We start from the raw sequence: 22,950 nt of genomic DNA, 5'->3' as shown, positions 1-22,950 counted from the left end.
ATAAATAAGGAGAATGTGTAATTAACTATTTGTGTAAATGCTAGGGTTTTAACCTAGAGCTCTCTGGGCATAACACATAAGGTTAAGGAACACTAATAAATAAATACATTTTGCTTTAAGATAACAATTTGAATTGTTAAAAAGACGGAATTATATAATTCAGAATAATAATTTAATTTAGGAAACAAAAGGTTTAAAATAGAAAAAATATATTTAAGTACAATATGTTTATTTATAATATAAATATACTATATTTAATTTAAGTTGTACTTTACAAAAATGACATGGAATAATAAGTGCATTTTCAATGATCAATTCATGCAATTATTATAAAGTAAATAAAATATTGTACCACATATTTATATTGTACATAAAAATATGTTAACAAATAACGAAATGGAAAATTAGTTCAAAGGCGCATCAATTGAAAACAAAATTATTTCCAGTTTCATAATAAACCTTTCATCTCAGTCTCACCCTCTTAATCTTCAGGGTTTGCTTCCCGCCTACACAAGGAGACAGACCTGAGCATGAACGGGACAATACACTCTCCTTCACAAGGTGTTATTAAGAGATTAAATCAATTGCAGAGCTATTATTATAAAGCCATTATAGCCTCGGCAAATGGGTTAAGAAGGCGTCACATATTCAGAGCCATGTTTTGAAGAAACAACGATGTGAATTCAGAAGTGAGACTGAAGCCGTTTACTGTATTAAAACCGGATTGATATAGTTTAATCCAGATTAGTCACGGCCCTTTTAGTGTCGAAGTCGTGTCAGATCGAAGACGAAATGCATTATATATACATACATATATACATATATATACATACATATACATATATATACATACATATACATATATATACACACATATATACATATACATATATATATATATATACACTGTACATATACACACTCATATATATATACTGTACATATACACACATATATATATATATATATATATATACTGTACACAGCATATATATATATAGCATAAGAACAGTTTGCGTTTCAAATTGAAGTCGCCAAATTCAACAAGACCTGAGATTTAAGAAATTATGCAGAATGTGGTTTTCCTTCCTTTCAATCGCAGCTCTCTCAACGCGTTGAGCCCCCCCCACGCAACCGACTGAGGGTAAAAGCGTCGAGTCAAGATGTGAACTACCACATGCCCCCTCCACCATGAAACCACAGGAGGCGTACAGTTGCCGTTCTCATGGCTGTAAATGCCAAGTCCTGAGATGAGCAAACAAGACTCCGCATACTCGGTAGGCACGCGAGGCTCCGCATCAATCTGCATCTCTGTGCTGCAATTGGCCACAACGTTACATCAATCGAAACATACACAATAGGTGTTGCCTTTGACTATTTACAGAGTAAAACACTGTAGCAACAGCTTGCACTATGTAATTCATGAGTGTACACCTGTGAGAGAGATGGTGAATTTATAGAGCTTTTCTAACCAGTGGCCGTTCAAAGCGCTTTACAATACTGCCACACATTCACCCATTCATGCACATGGTCACACACCGACGGCGTTGTCAGCCACGCAAGGCGACAGCCAGCTCGTCGGGAGCAGTCAGGGTGAGGCGTCTTGCTCAGGGACACCTCGACACTCACTTGAGCTAGGAGATCGAACTAGCAACCTGCTCCGCCTCCTGAGCCATAAGCCACCCATGAGATCAGTTATTGGACTTCAAAAGTCCAACAAGAACTTCAAAAGTATCACTATCTGTGTTCAAGAATCGGCCAACACATAAAGCTTTCGGAATAAAATACTTTATTTTACAAGACGCACCATAAACACAAGACACAAGAGACAAGACCATATACAAAACACAAGAACATACACAGGCACACAAAACGTTGTGTTGGGGGGTGTCCATCCTCTACCACTCAGTGGACACCAGGCCCCACAGCTGGTTGCTGACGTCACATGGCGAGCACGTCGTCGTGTCGATGAGGATGGGCGTGGCCAGCTCAGCTCCGTAGTGCACTGCGAGGAAACCAGCGACCACAAGCGTTATTGTGACCACAATATTCAGACGAGCTCCGCGCTGCCGAGGGGAAGCGATGTTGAAGGGCAACCGAGAATCTGCAGAGGCACCCCCGCTCCCCCCTCTAGGCTCTTATTGTATGTTATACTCCCATTGTGTAGCATCTTACCCTAGCTATCTGTTGCATACGGGGAATGGTTTAACCTAGTGATAGTTAATGCTTGGCACTTTGCTCTATGAACATCCTTACTGTACCCACAGAGATATAGTGTTGTTTCGCCTTCTTCGGACAAATGTACTTACTGTAAGTCGCTTTGGATGAAAGCGTCTGCTAAATGCCCTGCGTGCAGATGGTAAGCGACGGTGTAACGAGGAGCCTACCTCCTCTCAGCAGGTGGGGGGGGTCCTGGTGCTCCCACTTGATCCGGGTCACCTTGTGGTACAGCTGGGACAGGTATCTGAGGAGAGGAAAGAAGACTCATTACACCGAGGAGTGTGAGAGTGTGTGTGTGTGTGTGTGAGTGTGCGCGTGCGCGTGATGATCATCGAGTCAAGCGGGCTGGTCCCAGCGAAAAATATTCAATTCTGATATGATTCTTGATTCTTGATATGCCACATTTGAATCTCGCATCTTCGATTTGACTACGGTAAAAGGGCCGTGACTAATCTGGATGCAAATCAATCCGGTTTTAATTCAGTGGCCTCGTTCTCCCTTGACTGGGTTCACTGCGTTTCACTGCTGCATGCAGGGAACGCGTTTGCTTTGAGTCCCCGTGCTGTAAGGGGGGGGGGGGGGTTGCAAGGAAAATATTTCCCCTGTGAGCCGCTGTGATTTTAGGAGTCGGGTGCAGTCGGAACGATAGTCAGACACATCAAAAACGTGGATTCAAATAAGAAACTGAGCCTACAGTGTGAGCTTTATTTAAACCGAGGTCCTGAAAGCATCACAGTCGTGGAGATAACACCTCACCCAGAGCCCTGGAGGACATTCCTCTGACATTGATATCCCTCAATAAAAGAGACATAAACACAGAGAAAGCAACTCCCACCAGTTTGGAGATACATAGAGGTGATGGAGAAAGGAGACATTTTGCATGAGAGCAGACATGGCTCTTAATAAGAACCCATTAACCAAGGGAGTCGACCCATTATGAAGACCCATACGCTGGAGGGTCGATCAGCTCTTTATTAAGGACTTAATATTGCTACAGCTCTAGGTTAATGGTAATCAACAGAATAGATTGTGTAGATACTTTTAAAACTGCTTTGTCAATGTAATCTGTGATATTCCATACTAATAATAATTCCATGCTTAATCATGCTTGGTCTGCATGATTAAGAACCCTCTCCTCCACACAATCATGGTTTACCAAGTGCTCCTCACAAACCCTTGAATCGTGGTTAACCAGAGGATTCTCTGCTTTCAGTGCGGCTGTCCAACAAAGAGGGACCACTCAAAGCATGAGAGGACCATCTTTCCCTGGTTTTTGACTACAAAATGCATTGCTGCATCCAGGGGTGATACAAACGTAACCCCCCCCCCTTGCGTTACTTTGGAGTCCTGGGTTCCTTATTCTCCATTGAGTTGGTGATCTTCAGCTGCTTAACTAAAGTAGGACCAGGCCAACTAGCCTCATGAAATCAAATTCAATAGAGGTGAATCATTATAACCCAGGTCCACCTCATCTGGTTAATTATGTTTCCTAGCGTCGAGTGCTGCTGGGAGACCTACACGGCGGAGGGGATGACCTCAGTGGTGTCCTCGTCCACTTCCTGCTGCAGCTCCAGCAGCTCCTGCTGACTGCTCTTCAAGCTCTCTAGCTCCCTCTGCAGGAACCTGAGGGGAACGGTTAAGGACTACAAATAGGCTGACAAACCCACAACTAATGAAACAGGGTTAAACCAGGCTAGCATTGCACCAGGGTTGAGAGGGATGTGCTGAGGGCTGGTCATGTCTTCAAACCGGGCACTACAGATCTGTTACACTTGATGAATATTTTTCATAAAGTTTTTAGACTCATTTTCCCTCCACACACACACACACAATATCATGACACAACACCACACACAGTATACTCAGACCACACACACTCACTCATATCACTATAGATACAAACGCTTGACATATCACACACACACTACACAATAATATAAACACTACACACACAGAATGAAAGGATACTGGAGCTCTGACTCTGAGAACTGTTCCTTGGCCATGCATTGCTCCAGCTGCTCCGTCACCAGCCCCAGCTCCTGCTCCATCATGTTCCTCTGCTCCACCGTGTCCAGCAGCCCCTGGCACACATCCTCCTCCACCTGCCCCACATCTGGGGAGCACAGGGGGCTTAGAGACCCCCGCAGACACCAGGACCCCCCGCCCGGTGCCCCACGGGCGGAGGATCCATGTGTGTGTGTGTGTGGGGGGGGGGGCAAGGGGGGGCTGGTCTAGTGCCTGGGGTCTTTGGGAGTCCCAGCTAGAGTTGTTTTCCGATATCGATACCAGTATCCGAAATTCCGCAGAAACTGCCTAAAATGCAATATCGGGTGTCGGGCCTATGCGTCGATCCGATACCGTCACATCATGACTCGTTTACTACATAGAGAACATCACAAACACTATGGTGTTAAGATGCGTTCATTAAGGGTTGTAAGTTGGAAAGTCGGAATGGGAAACGCGTCACCTCCGACCTACGCGTGTTCGAGCTACCAAAGTACCACCAGTTGTTTCCATACGTCGCAACACGTTTTTAAGATCTGTTTTCCTGGACATGAGAACCCGGCTGCATTTGTTGAGTCCTTAGCATTAAGTCATTTAGGAGACGCTTGTATCCAGAGCGACTTGATGAACTCAGATGAAGGAGCAGGCAGAGATCAGAGCCTCTTGTTGAGCGATGCCTGGAGGTGGGCCTCAACATCGGGGTTTGAATCGAGAACTTCAGGTCTGGGAGTCAAACACACGAGACTAGATCAACCTCCCCTCTTGGTATTTAGTTTGAATGTAATAATCACCTCGGCACAATCAAACGCTGCCCTTTAATAGTCATCACACACACACACCCCAAAAGCATCTAGAGAACGTACAGTAATACACGACACACAGCATCAGTGCCCGAGGTCACATTAACAGATCATTAAATCATGGATGGTCACGGGCCCCCCACCTCTGAGGATCTGCAGCAGCAGGTGACTGGTCTCCACGTGCCGCTCGTGGAACGCCAGCGTCTGGTTCTTGATGAGCTGCAGCTGGTTCTCCGCCTTGCTACTGTTGAACAGCCCGACCAGAGACCCGGTCGTCTCCTCCAGCTCAAAGAAGTTATGAGCCTGAGCCATCGACACAGGTATACTGCATAAAAAAATAAACACAATCAGGCTTCTCTCTCTATCTATCTACACTCACCGGCCACTTTATTAGGTACACCCTGCTAGTACCGGGTTGGACCCCCTTTTGCCTTCCGAACTGCCTTAATCCTTTGTGGCATAGAATCAACAAGGTACTGGAAACATTCCTCATAGAGTTTGGTCCATATTGACATGATAGCATCACGCAGTTGCTGCAGATTTGTCAGCTGCACATCCATGATGGAAATCTCCCGTTCCACCACATCCTAAAGGGGCTCTATTGGATTGACATCTGGTGACTGTGGAGGCCATTTGAGTACAGTGAACTCATTATCATGTTCAAGAAACCAGTCTGAGATGATTCGCGCTCTATGACATGGCGCGTTATCCTGCTGGAAGTAGCCATCAGAAGATGGGTACACTGTGGTCATAAAGGGATGGACATGGTCAGCAACAATACTCAGGTAGGCTGAGGCGTTGACACGATGCTCAATTATATATTACTAAGGGGCCCAAAGTGAGCCAAGAAAATATCCCCCACACCATTGCACCACCACCCTGAACCGTTGATACAAGGCAGGATGGATCCATGCGGTCATGTTGTTTACGCCAAATTCTGACCCTACTATCCGAATGCCGCAGCCGAAATCGAGACTCATCAGACTAGGCAACCTTTTTCAAATCTTCTATTGTCCAATTTTGGTGAACCTGTGCGAATTGTAGCCTCAGTTTCCTGTTCTTAGCTGACAGGAGTGGCACCCGGTGTGGTCTTCTGCTGCTGTAGCCCATCCGCCTCAAAGTTCGACGTGTTGTGCATTCAGAGATGCTCTTCTGCATACCTCGGTTGTAACGAGTGGTTATTTGAGTTACTGTTGCCTTTCTATCAGCTCGAACCAGTCTGGCCATTCTCCTCTGACCTCTGGCATCAACAAGGCATTTGCGCCCACAGAACTGACGCTCACTGGATATTTTCTCTTTTACGGACCATTCTCTGTAAACCCTAGAGATGGTTGTGCGTGAAAATCCCAGTAGATCAGCAGTTTCTGAAATACTCAGACCAGCCCGTCTGGCACCAACAACCATCCCACGTTCAAAGTCACTTTAATCACCTTTCTTCCCCATTCTGATGCTCGGTTTGAACTGCAGCAGATCGTCTTGACCAAGTCTACATGCCTAAATGCATTGAGTTGCTGCCATGTGATTGGCTGATTAGAAATTTGCATTAACGAGCAGTTGGACAGGTGTACCTAATAAAGTGGCCGGTGAGTGTATATACACAAACATATATACATATACACACATACATAGTATATATACACACACACACACACACACACACACACATATATATACACACACACACAATACATACATACACGCAAACACACACACACACACAGCTTTACGAATACAAAATAAGAGTTGCGTTATTCATGTACCCGTTCACTCACACCAACCAGAGCTAGGCGGCTAACGATAGCTTCACATTAACCCGACGAACGTATAACTTATTGAACTTTTCGTATCGTTAACCTCTTAAATATGTAAACCGCTGTGCTGAAGATACTCAATGTCAACGGAATATATCGGTTACATAACGCTTCATAATACATACCGCTCCCTGTTGAGAACAAGTTTCTGAAAATAGGAGATTCAAAACAAGGATGTCAGCGCGCCATAAACGCAACTTCCGTTTCCGTTTTCCTACGAAATAAAAGCCCCCCAAAAAGATTTTATAAATCTATAGTTGAAATCTTGGTTAAATGTGTAACGAATGCCTTTGGATGTAGTTTGACATCTTCGTGGCTGAAATACGTTTGGATAAACATACTTACCCGATTCAGCCATGGAACATCTTTCCATCCAAATAAATGCATTAGGTTCTTGAGGGGACAAACCTCTGCTGTTCTGATTCAGCTCCTATATTCCTCATATATACATCCTATAATATAGACAAAACACACATTTGTAAGGAACATACGTCCTCGTGACCCACGTCAATCAAAATAACATTTCTTGTAACTTATTACAGTAGATTTTAACTTATATTTTTGCGTTTTATAATTTCATGGTTGCTTTTCTGCTCCAAAACGATTAAGTCATGTCTTGTCAGAACCAACAACTAGGGGGCAGCAGCACCGGATCTGAAACATTAACATCAGCACAGAAACCAGGAACTCACGTTATTTACCAATTAATTACACAAGCTACCTCTACAAGCACCTCTGGATAGACAATTTAAAAACATCGTTATAAATTGAAGGTATACTATAACAAACTCAAGACATTTTGTACATGTGGTCATTACATCAGGATTTATTGTTTCATATACAAGTATCTTGTAAGATATAACAATTATATTTTAGCTATGAAGTCACCAAATCGAATGACAATAAAAATAAAAAAATCAATACAAATGTGTTCATTGATAATTTAACAAAATGTTCTCAAAAATATTTCTACATTTCAAAGCCAAGATGACTTGGGCCTCAAACCAATCAGCTGAAAAACCATCTAGTCAAAACACACAATAGTGAAAATGCATACAAATCTTTTGAGTGTCCATTATTGGGGTCAGAATCCCCACACAGACACCCACCCTCCCAGCTCCGCTCAGTCCTTGGGGGTCTTCTTCCTCTGCCTCCTCTCCTGGGACCGCTGAGCCTGCTGGAACACCTGCTGGCCGTGGAGTCTCTTGGGGTTCAGCCCGTACGCCTTCAGCCTCTGTCCGCTAAACAGCTGGGAGCCCACCCGGACCCGGAGGGGCCCCGCCGCCGCCCCCCGCTTCCCGAGGCGCCGCTGCCTCTGGAGGGGCCGCCTCAGCGTCTTCACCCCCTTCCTCTGGTCCTCCGGCGCGGCGGCGACGGAGCCCGCCGCTGGAGAGCCTCCTTCCTCCTCCTCCTCTGGCGGCACCTCCGGTTCCAGAGTCTTGTTCTTCGGTGTGAGGAGCTCTCCCTCGTCCTCCTCCTGGGCGGACGGTTCTCCGAGGGCCCCTGGTTCTCCGAGGGCCCCGGCGGCGTCCGTGTCGGCGGCGGCCCCACTGGGGTCCGCGGCGTTCTTCTCGGCGCTCTTCACCCGGCGCCGCTTCCTGCCCTTGGGTTCCTGCTCCTCCCTGGAGATCAGGACGGCAGAGACAATGTTAATAACGCGCTTTAATTTTGATATAAGGCCCTCAATGTTTACTCTCAGGGGACATTGACAAAATGGCGGCTCATGAATGATCGATCGCCTGAGTTATTATAATCATTATGATTTAGGAACTCTGCAGAGCATTTATACAGCGGTTTAAAAAGGCAGGTTATGAATAAGAGAACATTATTCGACCCGCGGTAGATTACATTAGTGTAGCGTGTTCAATGGAACCGGAGATGTCTGCTCATTAGAACAGTCATGTGTTTCCGAAACGTACTCGTTGTAGACGGAGGACAGGATCTCCTGCTTCCTCTTCATGTTCTGGGCTTTGATCCGGTAGTTCTGCAGGTCACACTTTTCCTCGTGGTCCGACCGGAACATGCACGTCTTCTTCAGGGAGCACCAGCGGTTCAGGTCCTTCTCCTCCGCCTTCAGGATCTGATGACAGGGAATCATGCGCATCAGGCCTGCTTGGTGAGCAGTAAGCACGTCCCTTCACGCGTCCCTCACTCCACAGCCAGGTGGGATGTGGAGAAGCCTCTTTGAGTTGCTTGTAAAGGATTATAAACGTTATACAAGCTTATCAACAAAGGTATATTTAGAAATCAAAACATATCCTTAAGAACTGTGGCAGTTTATTGGTTGGCCTGGAGTGTGTAATGTAGAAATAAATTAGTTATGTAGTTAGTTAGTTAAAAAACACCTCACATCAATCCCTTGGTGAAGTAGTACATTTGTCAAAAAGATACAAACTAATTCCCAATTTGGGAGAATGAAAAGTATTCCTGGTCTGCTCAGAGAGAAGATTCAGACGTCATACACCGGTCAGAGCGGGCCCCGGGGCCCCCAATACCAGGTCAGGGAGATCGCATCATCACCGCAGGACCCAGGAGACACTTTCAGACAACATCTATATCTTGATTGGACAGTAGAGGGTGAGAGAGCGGGGATATCAAGGGTGCAGGTGGGATTAGAACCGGGGTTCATCTGATTCAGCGCTAAGCCAAGTGACTAACGTCCTAACAGGATGAGCTAACAAGCCACATGAGAAAGTGCACCGTAAGAACGCTTTAAGTATCACCTTAAGCATTACCTTAAGTATCACTAAGCACCTCAGCATCAAACTGTTGCTACGCATACGATACTGCATCAGAATAACCCTCAAGTTTATAACGATGTCTTCATTCAGAGTGATTTACATTTGAAAGACACGCTATGGCCCATCAATAAATCTCTCAAGAGAATGGTAAATACAAGTTCTCAAGAACAGGCCAACCCAGACAAACTTAAAATAAATGTACAATTGGTGGAATGTTAAAATGGCTCCTAGTACAAAGATATCCTCCATCAATCACATTACAGCAAACGTACTTGTAATTGTTTAACCGAACAATTGTTGGGTCTAAGAACATCCTTACTGTACCTACAGCAATATATAGTTGTATTATCGTCTTTCTTAGACAAATGTACTTAATGCAAGTCGCTTTGGATAAAAGGGTCTGCTGAACACCCTGAATGTAAATATAAATGTATTAATGAAATGAAATGCAAAAGTAAAACACAAGATATCTGAGCGAGAATACTCTGAGGTCAAGGCAGCGTCATTACGAAGCCGTCCAGACCCACGCCAGTCAGACTCCTCCCCCAGTGTCCAGACCCCCCCCCCCCCCCCCCCCCTCACCTCGTCGGTGGACAGGCCGAAGTCGTTGGCCAGCACCTGGCGGTAGCGGAAGCGGCAGGGCAGGTCGTCGATGATGTCCTCGTAGTCCAGCTTGTAGAACTCGTCCAGGTACTGCTCGAAGCTACGCTCCTCTGCAACGCAGACAAGGGCGGAGTCAGGGGCGGAGTCAGGGGCACGACTCACAACACAGGGACACCACTCATCTCACACACAGCCAACTACGAGCTAACTACCATCGACAGGCCTCACAACACACAGCCAACTACGAGCTAACTACCATCTACAGGCCTCACAACACACAGCCAACTACCATCTAACTACCATCTACAGGCCTCACAACCCACAGCAAACTACGAGCTAACTACCATCTACAGGCCTCACAACACACAGCCAACTACCATCTAACTACCATCTACAGGCCTCACAACACACAGCTAACTAGGTCTAAAAACATCTCAATACCATCTAAAGGCTTCAACAGTACCATTTAGAGGTTATGAGAGTAGCGTGTGATTTATAAGTAATTTGTGGGTTGCCTCGCAACCAAGGGGGACACAACATATTTTTACAAGTTTTTCAAAAAATTATAAATTATCACAAGTCCTGTCCGTTTGATTGAATAACGAATGTTCATTCTTTACATTCTGACAAAATATCTGGTGGCCCTGGGCTAAAAGTTGCTCCACGGGTCATGACGCGAGAACGAGTTAAGCTCTGGACTGAGGGGCCTGAAACTTTGAGGGACTAACTGGGATGGAACACTGGGCTCTGACTGGACTCACTGGGATGGAACACTGGGCTTTGAGGGACTCACTGGGATGGAACACTGGCTTTGACAGACTTACTGGGATCGAACACTGGTTTGTCCTGGGAGATGACGTCCAGGAAGTGGGACTTGCGTTTCTTCTTGCCCATGGGCACATCTTCCTTCCTCATCTTCTTCTTCTCCTTCCTCTGCTGCTTCTTGGAGGTGCTGGGCTGGCTGGGGTCGTAGTCCGCGTCCATCTGATTGGACGAGAGGGCGGCTCAAACGTCAACACCGTCCTCCCTCAAACTAACTTCTGCTTCCTTACCTTATTATTATTAATTATTGTTATATTAATATTATATTATATATGATATTTCCCCCATTTTACTATCGGGCTGAAAGATTGTGGAAAATAATCTAACTGGGATTATAGATGAATTGAAGCATGAATTGATATTTATAACATCTTTATTTCACTATGGAATTGTAAAATAAAAATAAATGCATATTTTTTTTTATCACATCCTTTGTGATATGCAAATTACATGTTATTACATTGCGAGGTCGGCTTGAATTCGATTAATCATTCAGCCCCAAGTGGGTTTAGCCAATAAGGTTCTTAAAATCTGCCTTTCCTGTGCCTAAGTGACATCACAAGTGGGCGTGTCCACCTAGATGTATGATGGATAGATGAGCAGCATTTGCTCCAGTCCACTGGGTCGGCTGGTAGACGGATCTATCCGGCATACATCTAAGGGCCCCTTCAACACCATGATGCCCAAATGGACTACAGCTTTACTGACTTAAACATCCATTTAACAGATCAGTACTGTATAATCTTCCTACAAGTACAAGTTTACAAACATTGGCTGAATGAAACAATCATGGAGACAAGAATTGTATGTATTTTATATTCTACAAATTTAGAATTAGCTGCAAATGGTTAATCTCAGGCGAGCCTTGTATTCATCCCATTGGTTGAATGAAAAGTCTACTTCCTGGTCTGCTCAGAGAGAAGATTCAGAGGTCACACACCGGTCAGAGTGGGCCCCGGGGCCCACAATACCAGGTCAGGGAAATCGACATCATCACCGCAGAACCCAGGAAGACACTTTCATACACACACAGCTATTGGTGGGGGGTGATGGGGATATCAAGGTTACAGGTGGGATTAGAACTGGGGTCAGTCTGAGTGAGCATTGGCCAGATGCCTAACGTCCTAACAGGATGAGCTAACATGCCACATGAGGAAGATCACCTTAAGCACGCTACAAGTATCGATTTAAGTATCACCTTTAGTATCATCTTAATCCCTATGCCCAGGAAGTAGACTTTTCATTCAACCAATGGGATGAATACAAGGCCTGCCTGAGATTCAACATTTGTAGCTGACAAAATTCTAACATTCTAAGATTGTAGAAGTTTAGAATTCGATAGACATAACAATTCAAGTTTCTCCATGATTGTTTCATTCAGTCATTGTTTGTAGATTTGTACTTGTAGGAAGATTATACAACACTCACATACAAAGAACGAGAACAGCATGCATCAAATATGAGGCCTTTAACTCTGAAATGATGTACTTAAAGGAGAAATCCGGTGTAAAATGGATCTTAGATATGTTTAGTATGATAATGAGTTGGAATGTTTGTTTGGGAGTAAAAAAAGCGCACATAGACGCACATAGACGCATTCTTAAATTGGCCGTTTTTAGCCGATTCTACCAAAACGCCATAAACTTGGAACGATGGGAACATGTCTCATAGTAAAAACTAAATCGCTATTTTAAACCATTTTTAAAATAGGTAAAAAAAAAAAAAAGGGTCTTCATATAAAACGAGGCAATGATAACTTTGTAATGCCGCTTTTCCACCGCACATGTAGCTCGACTCGACACGACACGACTCGACACGGTAGCAGCACGGGTCCTTTTCCACCGCAAATAGTACCTCCTGGACGTGGGCGGGGTCGGCTGAGCCAAAGGGCCGTGACGTATTTTTGTACGCAACGCAAACAACACCTACGCAACCCACACATGGACAGAACCCACATAACAATGGAGGACATCGATGCGATGGTATTCGTGTTCGTATTATTAGCTGGCATGTTGAAGAAGTTGAAGAAGTGGAATATGTTGGCTGTGGCGCTGCTATGGCTGTTACCAGCATGGTTGCCATGTCGCTCTCGTGACTTCGTCACACTCTCTGGCCAATCAGTGGCCGGCTGTCTGCCGACGTCACCTTTTAGCATCGGCTCAGCTCGCTTGGAACCTAGAGCGAGGCGGTACTAGAAAAAGCAGCCACTTCAGGTACCAGATACCATGTTTTCACGGTGGAAACGCAAAAAATGCGAGCTGAGTCGAGTCGAGTCGTGTCGAGCTGGTACCATGCAGTGGAAAAGCGGCATAAGTGTACAGATTGTTTTAAAAAGGACATCTTATACAAACAATACCATCAGTAGTTCACCCGTCGACGCCATCTTGTGTTCAAGACTCGATAAGTAGATCGGCGAAACACAGAGCTTGCGTGTTTCTACAAGTGTCGGGCTACTTCTGGCCTTGTAAGTGGTTTAAATAGCTTTTGTAAGTTCAAAGAGCTGGTTTGCATACATATTATTACGCGTCATATTATTTTGGCCTGTAGATGGTAGTTAGCTCGTAGTTGGCTGTGTGTTGCGAGGCCTGTAGATGGTACCATGAGACATGCCCCTGTCGTTCCAAGTTTATAGCGTTTTGGTAGAATCGGCTAAAAACAGGATAATTAAGAATGCGTCTTATGTGGGCTTTTTTGCTCCCAAACGAACATTCCGACTCGTTATCATACCAAACATATCCCAGATCCATTTTACACCGGATTTCTCCTTTAAGGTATGGCATCGTTAAACCTGAACAGGAAGTACTCACGATGAAGTCTGGGTCTTCACAGTTGGGGTTCTGGGCCTCGTACCCCCCGCCGTAACCCCCCTCCCACTCCTGATCCGCCCCCCCGCCCGCCCCCTTCCAGGTGTCCCAGTTCCAGTGTTCTGCGGAAGAGGGAGGGGTTATGACACCAACGAAGACAGACCATGGATTAACCTCCCATAAGTAAATGGACTAACAATAACCCAAGATCCTGAACACTTTCAGAGGGTTCTTACTAAAAAACTAAATACAAAAATGAATTACGTCATTTTAAGAAGTTTAATGATTGATACGATAAACCTTCTGTCTACAACCCGTTTTCACACACACACACACACACACACACACACTTCAAACCTAACGCAGAGAGTAAAACTCCAGCAATACCTAGTCATTCCTGAGGTCACACACATGAGGACCTCTTCTCGTGAACACCCGCTTACCATCCAGTTCATCTTCCTCCTCAAACTGCGGCTTCTCCCCCTCCTCGTCTCCGTAGTATTCATCACCAAAGAAATTCTGAAAATTATCAAATCAATGGACGGATTTATTAAAACAATCTACGCAGAGAGTTTATGTAGCACATGAAACATCATCTCTAGAGAAATCGAACTTAGTTTAATACGAATGGCAATCAAACTGAACGTCTAACAGATCAACACTGACTGAATACAGGTGTGCAATCCAAGACTTGTAGCTCCTTAAGCAACCACCACAGGGCAGTGAAGAGCCACAACAAAATGCATATATACAATACAAAAATGAGAGTAGGAAAGCTGGAAACAAAGACTATCAATCTAAATGAGGGATGCACCGAAATTAAAATTCTTGGCCGAAACCGAAACTGAATATATTGAAACAGTTGGCCGAAAGCCTAAACCGAACACCGAATGTGGCTTTTGCTGTTTTTCATTCATTTTGCTTAATTCTTCACCATTGCAAAAATCTAACAATTACATGTCCTTTATAAAAATCAATTACAAATTTAATGCTGAACATTTTCTAACATTCCAGAAAACCTTATAGCAAGAATATAAGAAAAATATAAATTTTAAATAAATGAGTAAAACAAAGTATTTAGTTGCGCGCACTTCACATAAATGCGCGTCACTTGGGAGACGAACCCTGCACGCAGAAATTAAAGACTGACGCGCTACCTCCACTCTACCACTCTCTCACTGAGACACAATGCGCAACAAGCATGGAGGCATGCTTAAGGTCCAACAAGGACGATCAAATAGCGAATACCCTCTGATGAGAACCTGTATCTCTCACCAAGAATATTCTCAGGGAATGCCAAGGGATCGGTCCCGAAAGAGCCTCTCTCGGAGAGACCCCTGTACGATAAGGGATCTGAGGTCCACGGGAACACCCAGTAATGGTGACGCAATTGTCAAAGGAGGGGCTAAGAAGCTGCGCACGCCGATCTAACCCGACATACTTAGCTGAAAACCTGCTCCCGACCAGGTTTGGTTGAGGGCATAAGTCACCATGGTGATACCGCGACGCTAATGGCGCATTTCCACTGCAGGGTGCGGAACGGATCGGATCGCAAAGGTGCGGGTCGGATCGCGTTTCCACCGCCAAAAGTGGGCGTGACCCGGACTTTGCCGTACCCGTTCCGACCCCATTCTAGGGACTCCTCCGTTGCGGTACCCAAAACGAGACCAGACGCCTGAAAGGGTACCCTGGAATTCTAGCTACACCCCCCCTCCGTTGATTGGTCGACAGAATCGTCACTTCCGGGTGACGCGGGGATAAAAACAAACAAACAGTAGCCTCAAGGTATTATTCTTTACAATTAACATGTCGCGTAAAAAGCTTGCTTGGGCGAACAAGGAGGTGGAGACGTTCGTCTGCATTCTTGCGGAGGAAGACGTTGTTTACGATGTTTACGTAGCTGCCGCGGCGATTGACATCCGGCCTACCACCAAGGGTACTGTCGGCAGTGGAAACGCGACCTCGGAACTGAGCTGGGCTATACTGCCCCCTCCCTACCGCACCTTTGCGATCCGATCCGTTCCGCACCCTGCAGTGGAAATGGGGCATAATGGCGCATTTCCACTGCAGGGTGCGGAACGGATCGGATCGCAAAGGTGCGGGTCGGATCGCGTTTCCACCGCCAAAAGTGGGCGTGACCCGGACTTTGCCGTACCCGTTCCGACCCCATTCTAGGGACTCCTCCGTTGCGGTACCCAAAACGAGACCAGACGCCTGAAAGGGTACCCTGGAATTCTAGCTACACCCCCCCTCCGTTGATTGGTCGACAGAATCGTCACTTCCGGGTGACGCGGTGATAAAAACAAACAAACAGTAGCCTCGAGGTATTATTCTTTACAATTAACATGTCGCGTAAAAAGCTTGCTTGGGCGAACAAGGAGGTGGAGACGTTCGTCTGCATTCTTGCGGAGGAAGACGTTGTTTACGATGTTTACGTAGCTGCCGCGGCGATTGACATCCGGCCTACCACCAAGGGTACTGTCGGCAGTGGAAACGCGACCTCGGAACTGAGCTGGGCTATACTGCCCCCTCCCTACCGCACCTTTGCGATCCGATCCGTTCCGCACCCTGCAGTGGAAACGCGGCATAAAAGAGATCGACTTTCGTGTCCCAGCTAACCTAGGCTTTGAGTGCAACATACCTCGCTAACCCACTAATGGAGGATCGTAGTACAGGGCACGCATGTTGTCCGGGGTAGAGCCCGACCGATATATTGGCAGGCCGATATTAGGCATTTTTCAAACTATTCGGTATCGGCATTTATAATGGCCGATAAATTAATATTAAAATTTTTTAAAAAGATTGTCCACCAGGGGGCGCTCTAACGCCCCAAACCCGCTGATTCAGCCAGAGTTAGGCAGAGTGAATGACAGAGATCATCGGTGTTGTTCATGTGTGCAAGTGTGTTCATGGTAAGTTGGCAACTGTCACGAGACATACATTGCTTGAATAACAATTAAAAGAACAACCCCATCAATTCTCTAAAGTCGATAAGCATGACTTAATTCATGACTACCATGTCCAGTTTTGCTGTTGTTACGTGCTAGCTGAGAGTGAAAAGGATTTAAAGGATAAATACAAATAACCAATGTTAGGGAAATCTGTTTGTTTTGTTGCGCGTTTCTGGATTTTCTTTTTATATATATATATATATCGGCCGATATATCGGATTTTTAAATCACAAAATATTCGTATCGGTATCGGCCTTAAAAATCCTATATCGGTCGGGCTCTAGTCCGGGGTGTTTTGACTTCAGGTGATGGATCAAGCTTGATGTGCTGAAAGTCTTCGCAGATGTTCCCCCTCTAGAAAGTTCAGCAGAACAATGTCTGCAAACGGCCTTATTCGCTTCGTTTTCCGAAACTTTAAAATGCTTCCACACTGCCGACATGTTTGCTTCATTAAGTGTGCGCAGATTTTCTCCGTTCTACTTGGTATTTTGTTGTTAACAGGTACGCTCTGCTCTTTCTTCATCTCTGTGTATTGACATTAAGTTGTTTAACTAACGAGCGGCTCTTTCTCTCTTTTGATGAAGCGCACCTGGCTCATTCCACACTGGTTGCTTTTTTTTTTCTTTCTCACATCATCAAAAAATAAATGTTCGGTAGTTTCTTTTGGCCTTTTTACTCCTTCGGCCGAAACCGGTGGCCAAATTTTCGGTGCATCCCTGGTCTAAATTAAAAAACACTTGTAGCTCATGCCTTTATCTTACATGTACTTATAAACAGTGGAGCCTGTTTTTTTAAAACAAGGAAAGCAGTCTCTAGACATGCATCTCTACCTGCTGGCAAACAGAGGAGGCCAGCAGATTAACTCAGACGGTATTACTACACCGTTAAGTCATGTAGGAATAAGAGCCACAGAACCCCTGACTTCACTGCTCAACAGCAGAACAACTGAAGGTCACAGAGAGAACACAGGTACAGCTCTGGTATTATTGGCTCACTAACAAGCTCGCTAGCATCAGGCTCACTAGCGAGCGCGTTATTGAGCCAGGATGCAGTGGAATCCTGGATGCTACTGCATTCTGTGACCAGTGCGTGTGCATTGCCCCTCCCCACCCACCTGCATGAGGGCGTCATGCTGCCCGGGGTCGAAGTCCCCGTCCAGGTCGGCCTGGCTGAAGGCCAGCTGCTGGTTCCCCGTCAGCTCCTGCAGCTTCTGCAGCTTCTGCATGATCTCCGCTCGCTTCAGGTTCTTCAGCTGCTTCAGCTGCTCCTGCTTCTGCTCCTTCTCCTAAACTGGCAAAGGTCAAAGGTCAGGGAGGGCGGGGGGAGATAGTGGGGCTATTTATATACACCTTATATTTATACTGTTATATTTATTGAATTGCACCATCAAATGTGATGATGAGCTATTAGAAAATTGACCAATTAGTTACATCACAAATGGGAGCATGACATCACAAATGGGAGTGTACATCCAGTGATTGACAGACAGATCCGCCCACCCAGTGGACTGTACCAACTGGGAGGCAAAACTCATCATAGATCAGGTTAAACCAAAGGATAGCATGAAACCATCTGCTAAATTGCAACACACACACACACACACACACACACACACAAACACACACACACACACGGGTTGAGTTAACGACAGTCGGACGTACCCGCTGCTTCCTGTCCTTGACGTCCTCCCTCTTCAGCTTCCGGCGGTCGTCCTTGGTTCGCACCGAGGTGGCGATGCTGCGGGGGTACGTCTTGATCTCCAGCGAATCCGGCTCCTCGAAGCGGAAGTTGTAGCTCCTCTCAAAGTCCTCCTGCCGCTGCAGGAACGACTCGCCCTCCTCCTCAGAGTCCTCCACCTCCTCCTGGACCACGTCCTCGTAGCTCGGGATCCTGTGGCGCGAAGCAGTTAAAAGTTAGAAGTTAGCCACAGTTAGCAGTTAACCACAGTTAGCAGTTAGCAGTTCAACTCAGTTAGCAGTTTACCACAGTTAGCAGTTAACCACATTTAGCAGTTAACCACAGTCAGCAGTTAACCGCAGTCAGCAGTTAACCGCAGTTAGCAGTTCAACCCAGTTAGCAGTAAGCAGTTAACCACAGTTAGCAGTTAACCATAGTTAGCAGTTCGCAGTTCAACTCAGTTAAGGAACAGTTGTGGCTCCACGTCGACACAACGTAACGACCACGCAGACGCTTCAACACAGTGGTGGACCTGTTTGGGTTCTGCGTCGGGTTTGAGTGAGCGGACCAATCACAGCCCTTGCTGCGGCGTCGCCTCGACGCATGGACGTGACAGATCCGTAAACCCCCTTGTGTTGCGTCGACGTGGAACCATAATCGACCCTTTAGCGGTGTAACACAGTGAGCAGTTCAACACAGTAAGCAGATTATTGCAAAAAAAAAAAAAATAACGTTTTGTCTAATATTATATGAATCAATCATGCATGAATTGCTAACAAAGGTCTCCTGTCAAACACCATAGCTGTTAAAGGTCTGTGAACGTCCCTGTACTCCTAAAGCTCTGTTCCCCAAGCGGGGGGCGGCGCCTCCTCACCTGTCCCCCTCCTTCTCCTCGTCCTCCAGGTAGCGCTTGTTGAGGACAAAGTCCTTGAGGAAGCGCTCCTTCTCGTCCAGCTGGGGGTCGCTCCAGAACTCCCTCAAGTACCTCTGAGGAACACACAGTACTGCCGTATTAACACAGGACTGCAGTATTTAATACCTCAGGTACCTCTGAGGGACACAGTAATGCAGTATTTAGACCTAACCCAACACAGTACTGCAGTATTTAGTCCTGTCTTAACACAGTATTGCAGTATTTAGTCCTGTCTTAACATAGTACTGCAGTATTTAGTCCTGTCTTAACACAGTGCTGCAGTATTCAGTCCCACAGGTACCTCTGTCTCAACCCAGTACTGCAGTATTCCGTCCTATTGCAGTATTTAGTCCCGTCTCCACACAGTATTGCAGTATTACACACACACACACACTCACCATGTCTTGTAGCTCCTCAGCTCCCTCCACATCCGTCTGTCCCTTCAGCCACTCCACGTAGTCCTCCTCGTCCTTATCCTGGTGCGCACATGAATATGAACGCATGAATGAACACATGATGCTTGCAGGTACATTCCACGGTGTCATAACTTGCCAGTGTTCCTCTAGGTCCAGGACGACAACATGAAGGCTACAACACAGATATGGCTGAGTGAATAAGGTCCTCGTCCTACATGAGTACATGATGGAGAGTTGAGCGGTAATGTCTAACTCATCATCATCATTATCATCATCATCATCATCATGACTCCTCCTCACCTTCTCCTCGGCCGTGCGGACCCTCCTGGTCAGCAACCCGTCTGTCTGCACCACCTTCTCTCCTCCCCCCTCCTCCTTCTCCTTCTCCACCTCCTCCTCCTCATCGTCGCTGTCGTGGATGAACTTCCGGAAGCTGGGGAAGGCGTGTGATTGGTTAGTCTCCCTCAGGTAGCGCTGTGGTTCAGTTACCGGCTGAGGGCCTGACACACAGAGACGGTCAGGTGACCTTTACCTCTCCTTCAGTTCCTTCTGCTCCTGGATGTAGCTAGGAGACGCCGCTCTCTACAAACAAACAAACAGATCTGTTAAAAATGTGTCCTAGAATTGCTTGTAGGGGGTAGGGCTCAGGAGGTAGAGCGGGTTGGTTGGTGAGCGGAAGGCTGCTAGTTCGATCCCCGGCTCCTCCTAGCTTGAGTGTCGAGGTGTCCCTGAGCAAGACACCTCAATCTGACTGCTCCTGACGAGCTGGCTGTCACCCTGCGTGGCTGACACCACAGTTGGTGTGTGAATGTGTGAATGAATGTGTAAATGTTAGGCAAAATTGTAAGGCGTTTTGAGTGGCCACTGGTTAGAAAAGCGAGGTTTAAATGCAGTCCCTTTCCCATTAGAAATTCTAACTTTTCTATTCTAACTAAACTAACACAGTTTAATTTGTCACGTGCAGACAAGTATTTAGTGAAATGAAAAAGTGACAGTGATGCAGAAACAGTGCAGTACAATATAGAAATATAAAAATATAAAAGATACGTGATTTAAAAACAGCAAAGCAATAGCAAATATACAGCACTGGTGCGCTATTGCAGCCTGTAAACAGTGTAATGAATAAAGAGATAACTGCATGCGATGCCCGACTTCTGTCCGGTGCCGGTCGTGTTTAAACGTAACTTACCTCTCGTCTCTTAGCAGCCTCTTCCTCATCTTCCTCGCTGTCCTCATCATCTTCGTATTTACTGAGATGGAGAGCAGGGTGGGAGCACAGAGAGATTAGCCGGTATGATAGCGTAGGAGACGCTGCATGTTGCTGCAGTCTAACACGTGTCTCACTCACCCTCCCTTCTCCAGGATGACCTTCCTCTCGTAGTCCTTCAGGTACATGGGCTTCACCGCCGGCTTGGAGCCGGGCTGCTGCTCCTCGGTGTCAGAATCATCTGGAATTAATTTGAATTATGTTGAACATTTACATTAGCAGGAGACACACTTTAAAAAACATCTAAAAGGACAATGAAAAGGAAAGATAATAAACGAGTACTGTATAAAGAAACAACTCTTTTTTTTTTTTACATTTATTCGCCGACGAGAAAATAATGATGTTGTGAAATGAAGTGAACAGGAATAACTACCTTCATCTGAGTAGAACTTGGCATCCTGCTCGTAGATCTTTGGGTCTTTCTTTTTAAGTAACGACAGAGTTCTGTAGAAGTCCCGATCCAGTTTAGGGTTCACTACCTGAGGACAAAACCACCAACAACACGTGTCTTCATGTCCAACCTGACACAGTGTGAACACAACATGACAGAAGAGAGCAGGGAAGGACTGGTGTTGTGAAGGGATTACTCACCACCTCACCGTCATCAGAGGCAGACTCTGAGGACTCGGACCCGCTGTCCCCCACGTCCCCATAGCGGTCTTTCACTGGAAAACACATCATCAACACCTTTAAAAAGGGCCTTATGTCACAGCAGCATCATTAGCTTCTTCATGCCTTCTTCGCACTTCGCACCCTGTGGTTACCATAATGTTACATTATGAATATGACTTGTTATTATTTATTACCACTGTCTTAGTTTCTCTTATTAATACTTATTACTTATTACTTATTGTATTATTGTGATCTATGCTGCTACTTATTTTTCCTTCTCTATATTGACTTTATCTTGCATTGTTGCTGCTAGGTGGCTGTTGAGGAACAAGCCTAAGAATTGCACTCTTGTTTACAATAAGAAGTAATTAAAGTGATTCTAATTCTGATGTTCCCTAAGCTCATTGGCAAACTATAAACCACCACTTACGTCTCTGGAACTCCTCTTTTTGTCGGTATTTCTCGTAGTTCTGGGCGAACCTGGAGTTGATCTTGAAGTCCGATTTGTCTTCCATGGTTTTATGATTAAGTAGAAGGCTTAGTTATGGTTCAACTTTACTGGAGAAACATGCTGCTCAGCTGTAGCAGACACAAACGTGTGTGGATCCGTACCACGTGTTTTCCGGTGGGAGGGGTCAAAGGTAACAGGGTGTGGTGCGCCACTCTACCGTTAGAGGGCGGCCCTGGACCGGTGTGTGGTGCGTCACTCCACCGCTAGAGGACGCAGCGGGACAGCTGTGTGATGCGTCACTCCACGTCTAGAAGGCGCAGCGGGACAGTTGTGTGATGCGTCACCCTACCGCCTGAGGGCGCAGCTGTACACAGCTGTGTACTGTCAATGATTATAAGAATACAATCAATTACATTGTACTTTTTTTTTTGGATTCGTTATTATGTGTTATATCCTATTTAAGCCGACATTCATCCATTTTGTCACGCTTACAAGTCAAGTCAAACTTCCTTTTTGAGAAAATGCATTTTTTTTTATATAATGCAAATATTATTGTATCTTATTTAAAGCTTGGCCTGCAAATAAGAGCGAAACAGTGGTCTCGTCTAAGAGAGCATTAAGCACTGGCAGGGGAGATCAGAGATCAAAGGTGAAAGGTCAATTAGAGGAAGTTCTCGCATGTTTTCTGTACCCTACAGGTCGGCCCTCTGAGTGACCCTGAACTTAATGCTATATGGATGAGGTTGTTGATGGTGTGCGTGAGAGAGAGAGAGAGAGAGAGAGAGAGAGAGAGAGAGAGAGAGAGAGAGAGAGAGAGAGAGAGAGAGAGAGAGAGAGAGAGAGAGAGAGAGAGAGAGA

At 45.7% G+C, this 22,950-nt stretch overlaps 2 protein-coding genes and 2 non-coding genes across 5 annotated transcripts; all 4 read right to left on the bottom strand.

Moving 5' to 3' along the window:
• Nucleotides 1–1,798: 1,798 nt before the first annotated feature.
• spc24 (SPC24 component of NDC80 kinetochore complex) lies at nt 1,799–7,062 on the bottom strand. Of its 2 annotated transcripts, none has more exons than XM_060044383.1 (6): nt 6,961–7,062; nt 5,168–5,349; nt 4,189–4,333; nt 3,739–3,843; nt 2,388–2,464; nt 1,799–2,005 (listed from the first exon to the last, which is right to left on the bottom strand). In XM_060044383.1, the coding sequence occupies exons 2-6, from the start codon at nt 5,334–5,336 to the stop codon at nt 1,899–1,901; spliced, it is 603 nt and encodes a 200-aa protein (XP_059900366.1). In that variant the 5' UTR covers nt 5,337–5,349; nt 6,961–7,062; the 3' UTR covers nt 1,799–1,898. The 2 variants fall into 2 exon arrangements, with proteins under 2 accessions (XP_059900366.1, XP_059900367.1); XM_060044384.1 differs by lacking the exon at nt 6,961–7,062 and adding an exon at nt 6,785–6,941.
• Nucleotides 7,063–7,632: 570 nt separating this feature from the next.
• Nucleotides 7,633–22,261, bottom strand: kri1 (KRI1 homolog). Its single transcript, XM_060044382.1, has 17 exons — nt 22,072–22,261; nt 21,621–21,694; nt 21,403–21,508; nt 21,111–21,210; nt 20,952–21,012; nt 20,295–20,344; nt 20,063–20,195; nt 19,745–19,822; nt 19,308–19,420; nt 18,418–18,646; nt 17,871–18,041; nt 14,249–14,324; nt 13,809–13,927; nt 11,004–11,163; nt 10,159–10,289; nt 8,755–8,915; nt 7,633–8,457 (listed from the first exon to the last, which is right to left on the bottom strand). Exons 1-17 carry the CDS (start codon nt 22,154–22,156, stop codon nt 7,959–7,961), a joined length of 2,346 nt encoding a protein of 781 aa, XP_059900365.1. The 5' UTR covers nt 22,157–22,261; the 3' UTR covers nt 7,633–7,958.
• LOC132453136 (Z30 small nucleolar RNA) lies at nt 9,268–9,360 on the bottom strand. Its single transcript, XR_009524608.1, has one exon. It is a non-coding gene; the product is annotated as a Z30 small nucleolar RNA (small nucleolar RNA).
• Nucleotides 11,910–12,003, bottom strand: LOC132453135 (Z30 small nucleolar RNA). Its single transcript, XR_009524607.1, has one exon. It is a non-coding gene; the product is annotated as a Z30 small nucleolar RNA (small nucleolar RNA).
• Nucleotides 22,262–22,950: the final 689 nt, after the last annotated feature.

Source organism: Gadus macrocephalus, chromosome 2 (genome assembly GCF_031168955.1).
Source record: "Gadus macrocephalus chromosome 2, ASM3116895v1".
Lineage (NCBI taxonomy): Eukaryota > Metazoa > Chordata > Actinopteri > Gadiformes > Gadidae > Gadus > Gadus macrocephalus.
This window is presented reverse-complemented; position numbering and strand designations above follow the sequence as displayed.

What these genes read in the sequence shown, in the direction of transcription:
- kri1 (XM_060044382.1), bottom strand. Translation starts at nt 22,156, where the DNA reads ATGGAAGACAAATCGGACTTCAAGATCAACTCCAGGTTCGCCCAGAAC. An exon ending in CCTCTGATGACGGTGAGGTG is followed by an intron (nt 21,509 to 21,620) that starts GTGAGTAATCCC and finishes TTTTGTCCTCAG; the next exon opens with GTAGTGAACCCTAAACTGGA. An exon ending in CTGTCCTCCGTCTACAACGA is followed by an intron (nt 8,458 to 8,754) that starts GTACGTTTCGGA and finishes CCTGATCTCCAG; the next exon opens with GGAGGAGCAGGAACCCAAGG.
- spc24 (XM_060044383.1), bottom strand. Translation starts at nt 5,336, where the DNA reads ATGGCTCAGGCTCATAACTTCTTTGAGCTGGAGGAGACGACCGGGTCT. An exon ending in GAGGTCATCCCCTCCGCCGT is followed by an intron (nt 2,465 to 3,738) that starts GTAGGTCTCCCA and finishes TCCTCTCCTCAG; the next exon opens with ATACCTGTCCCAGCTGTACC. An exon ending in CCCCCACCTGCTGAGAGGAG is followed by an intron (nt 2,006 to 2,387) that starts GTAGGCTCCTCG and finishes GTTTCCTCGCAG; the next exon opens with TGCACTACGGAGCTGAGCTG.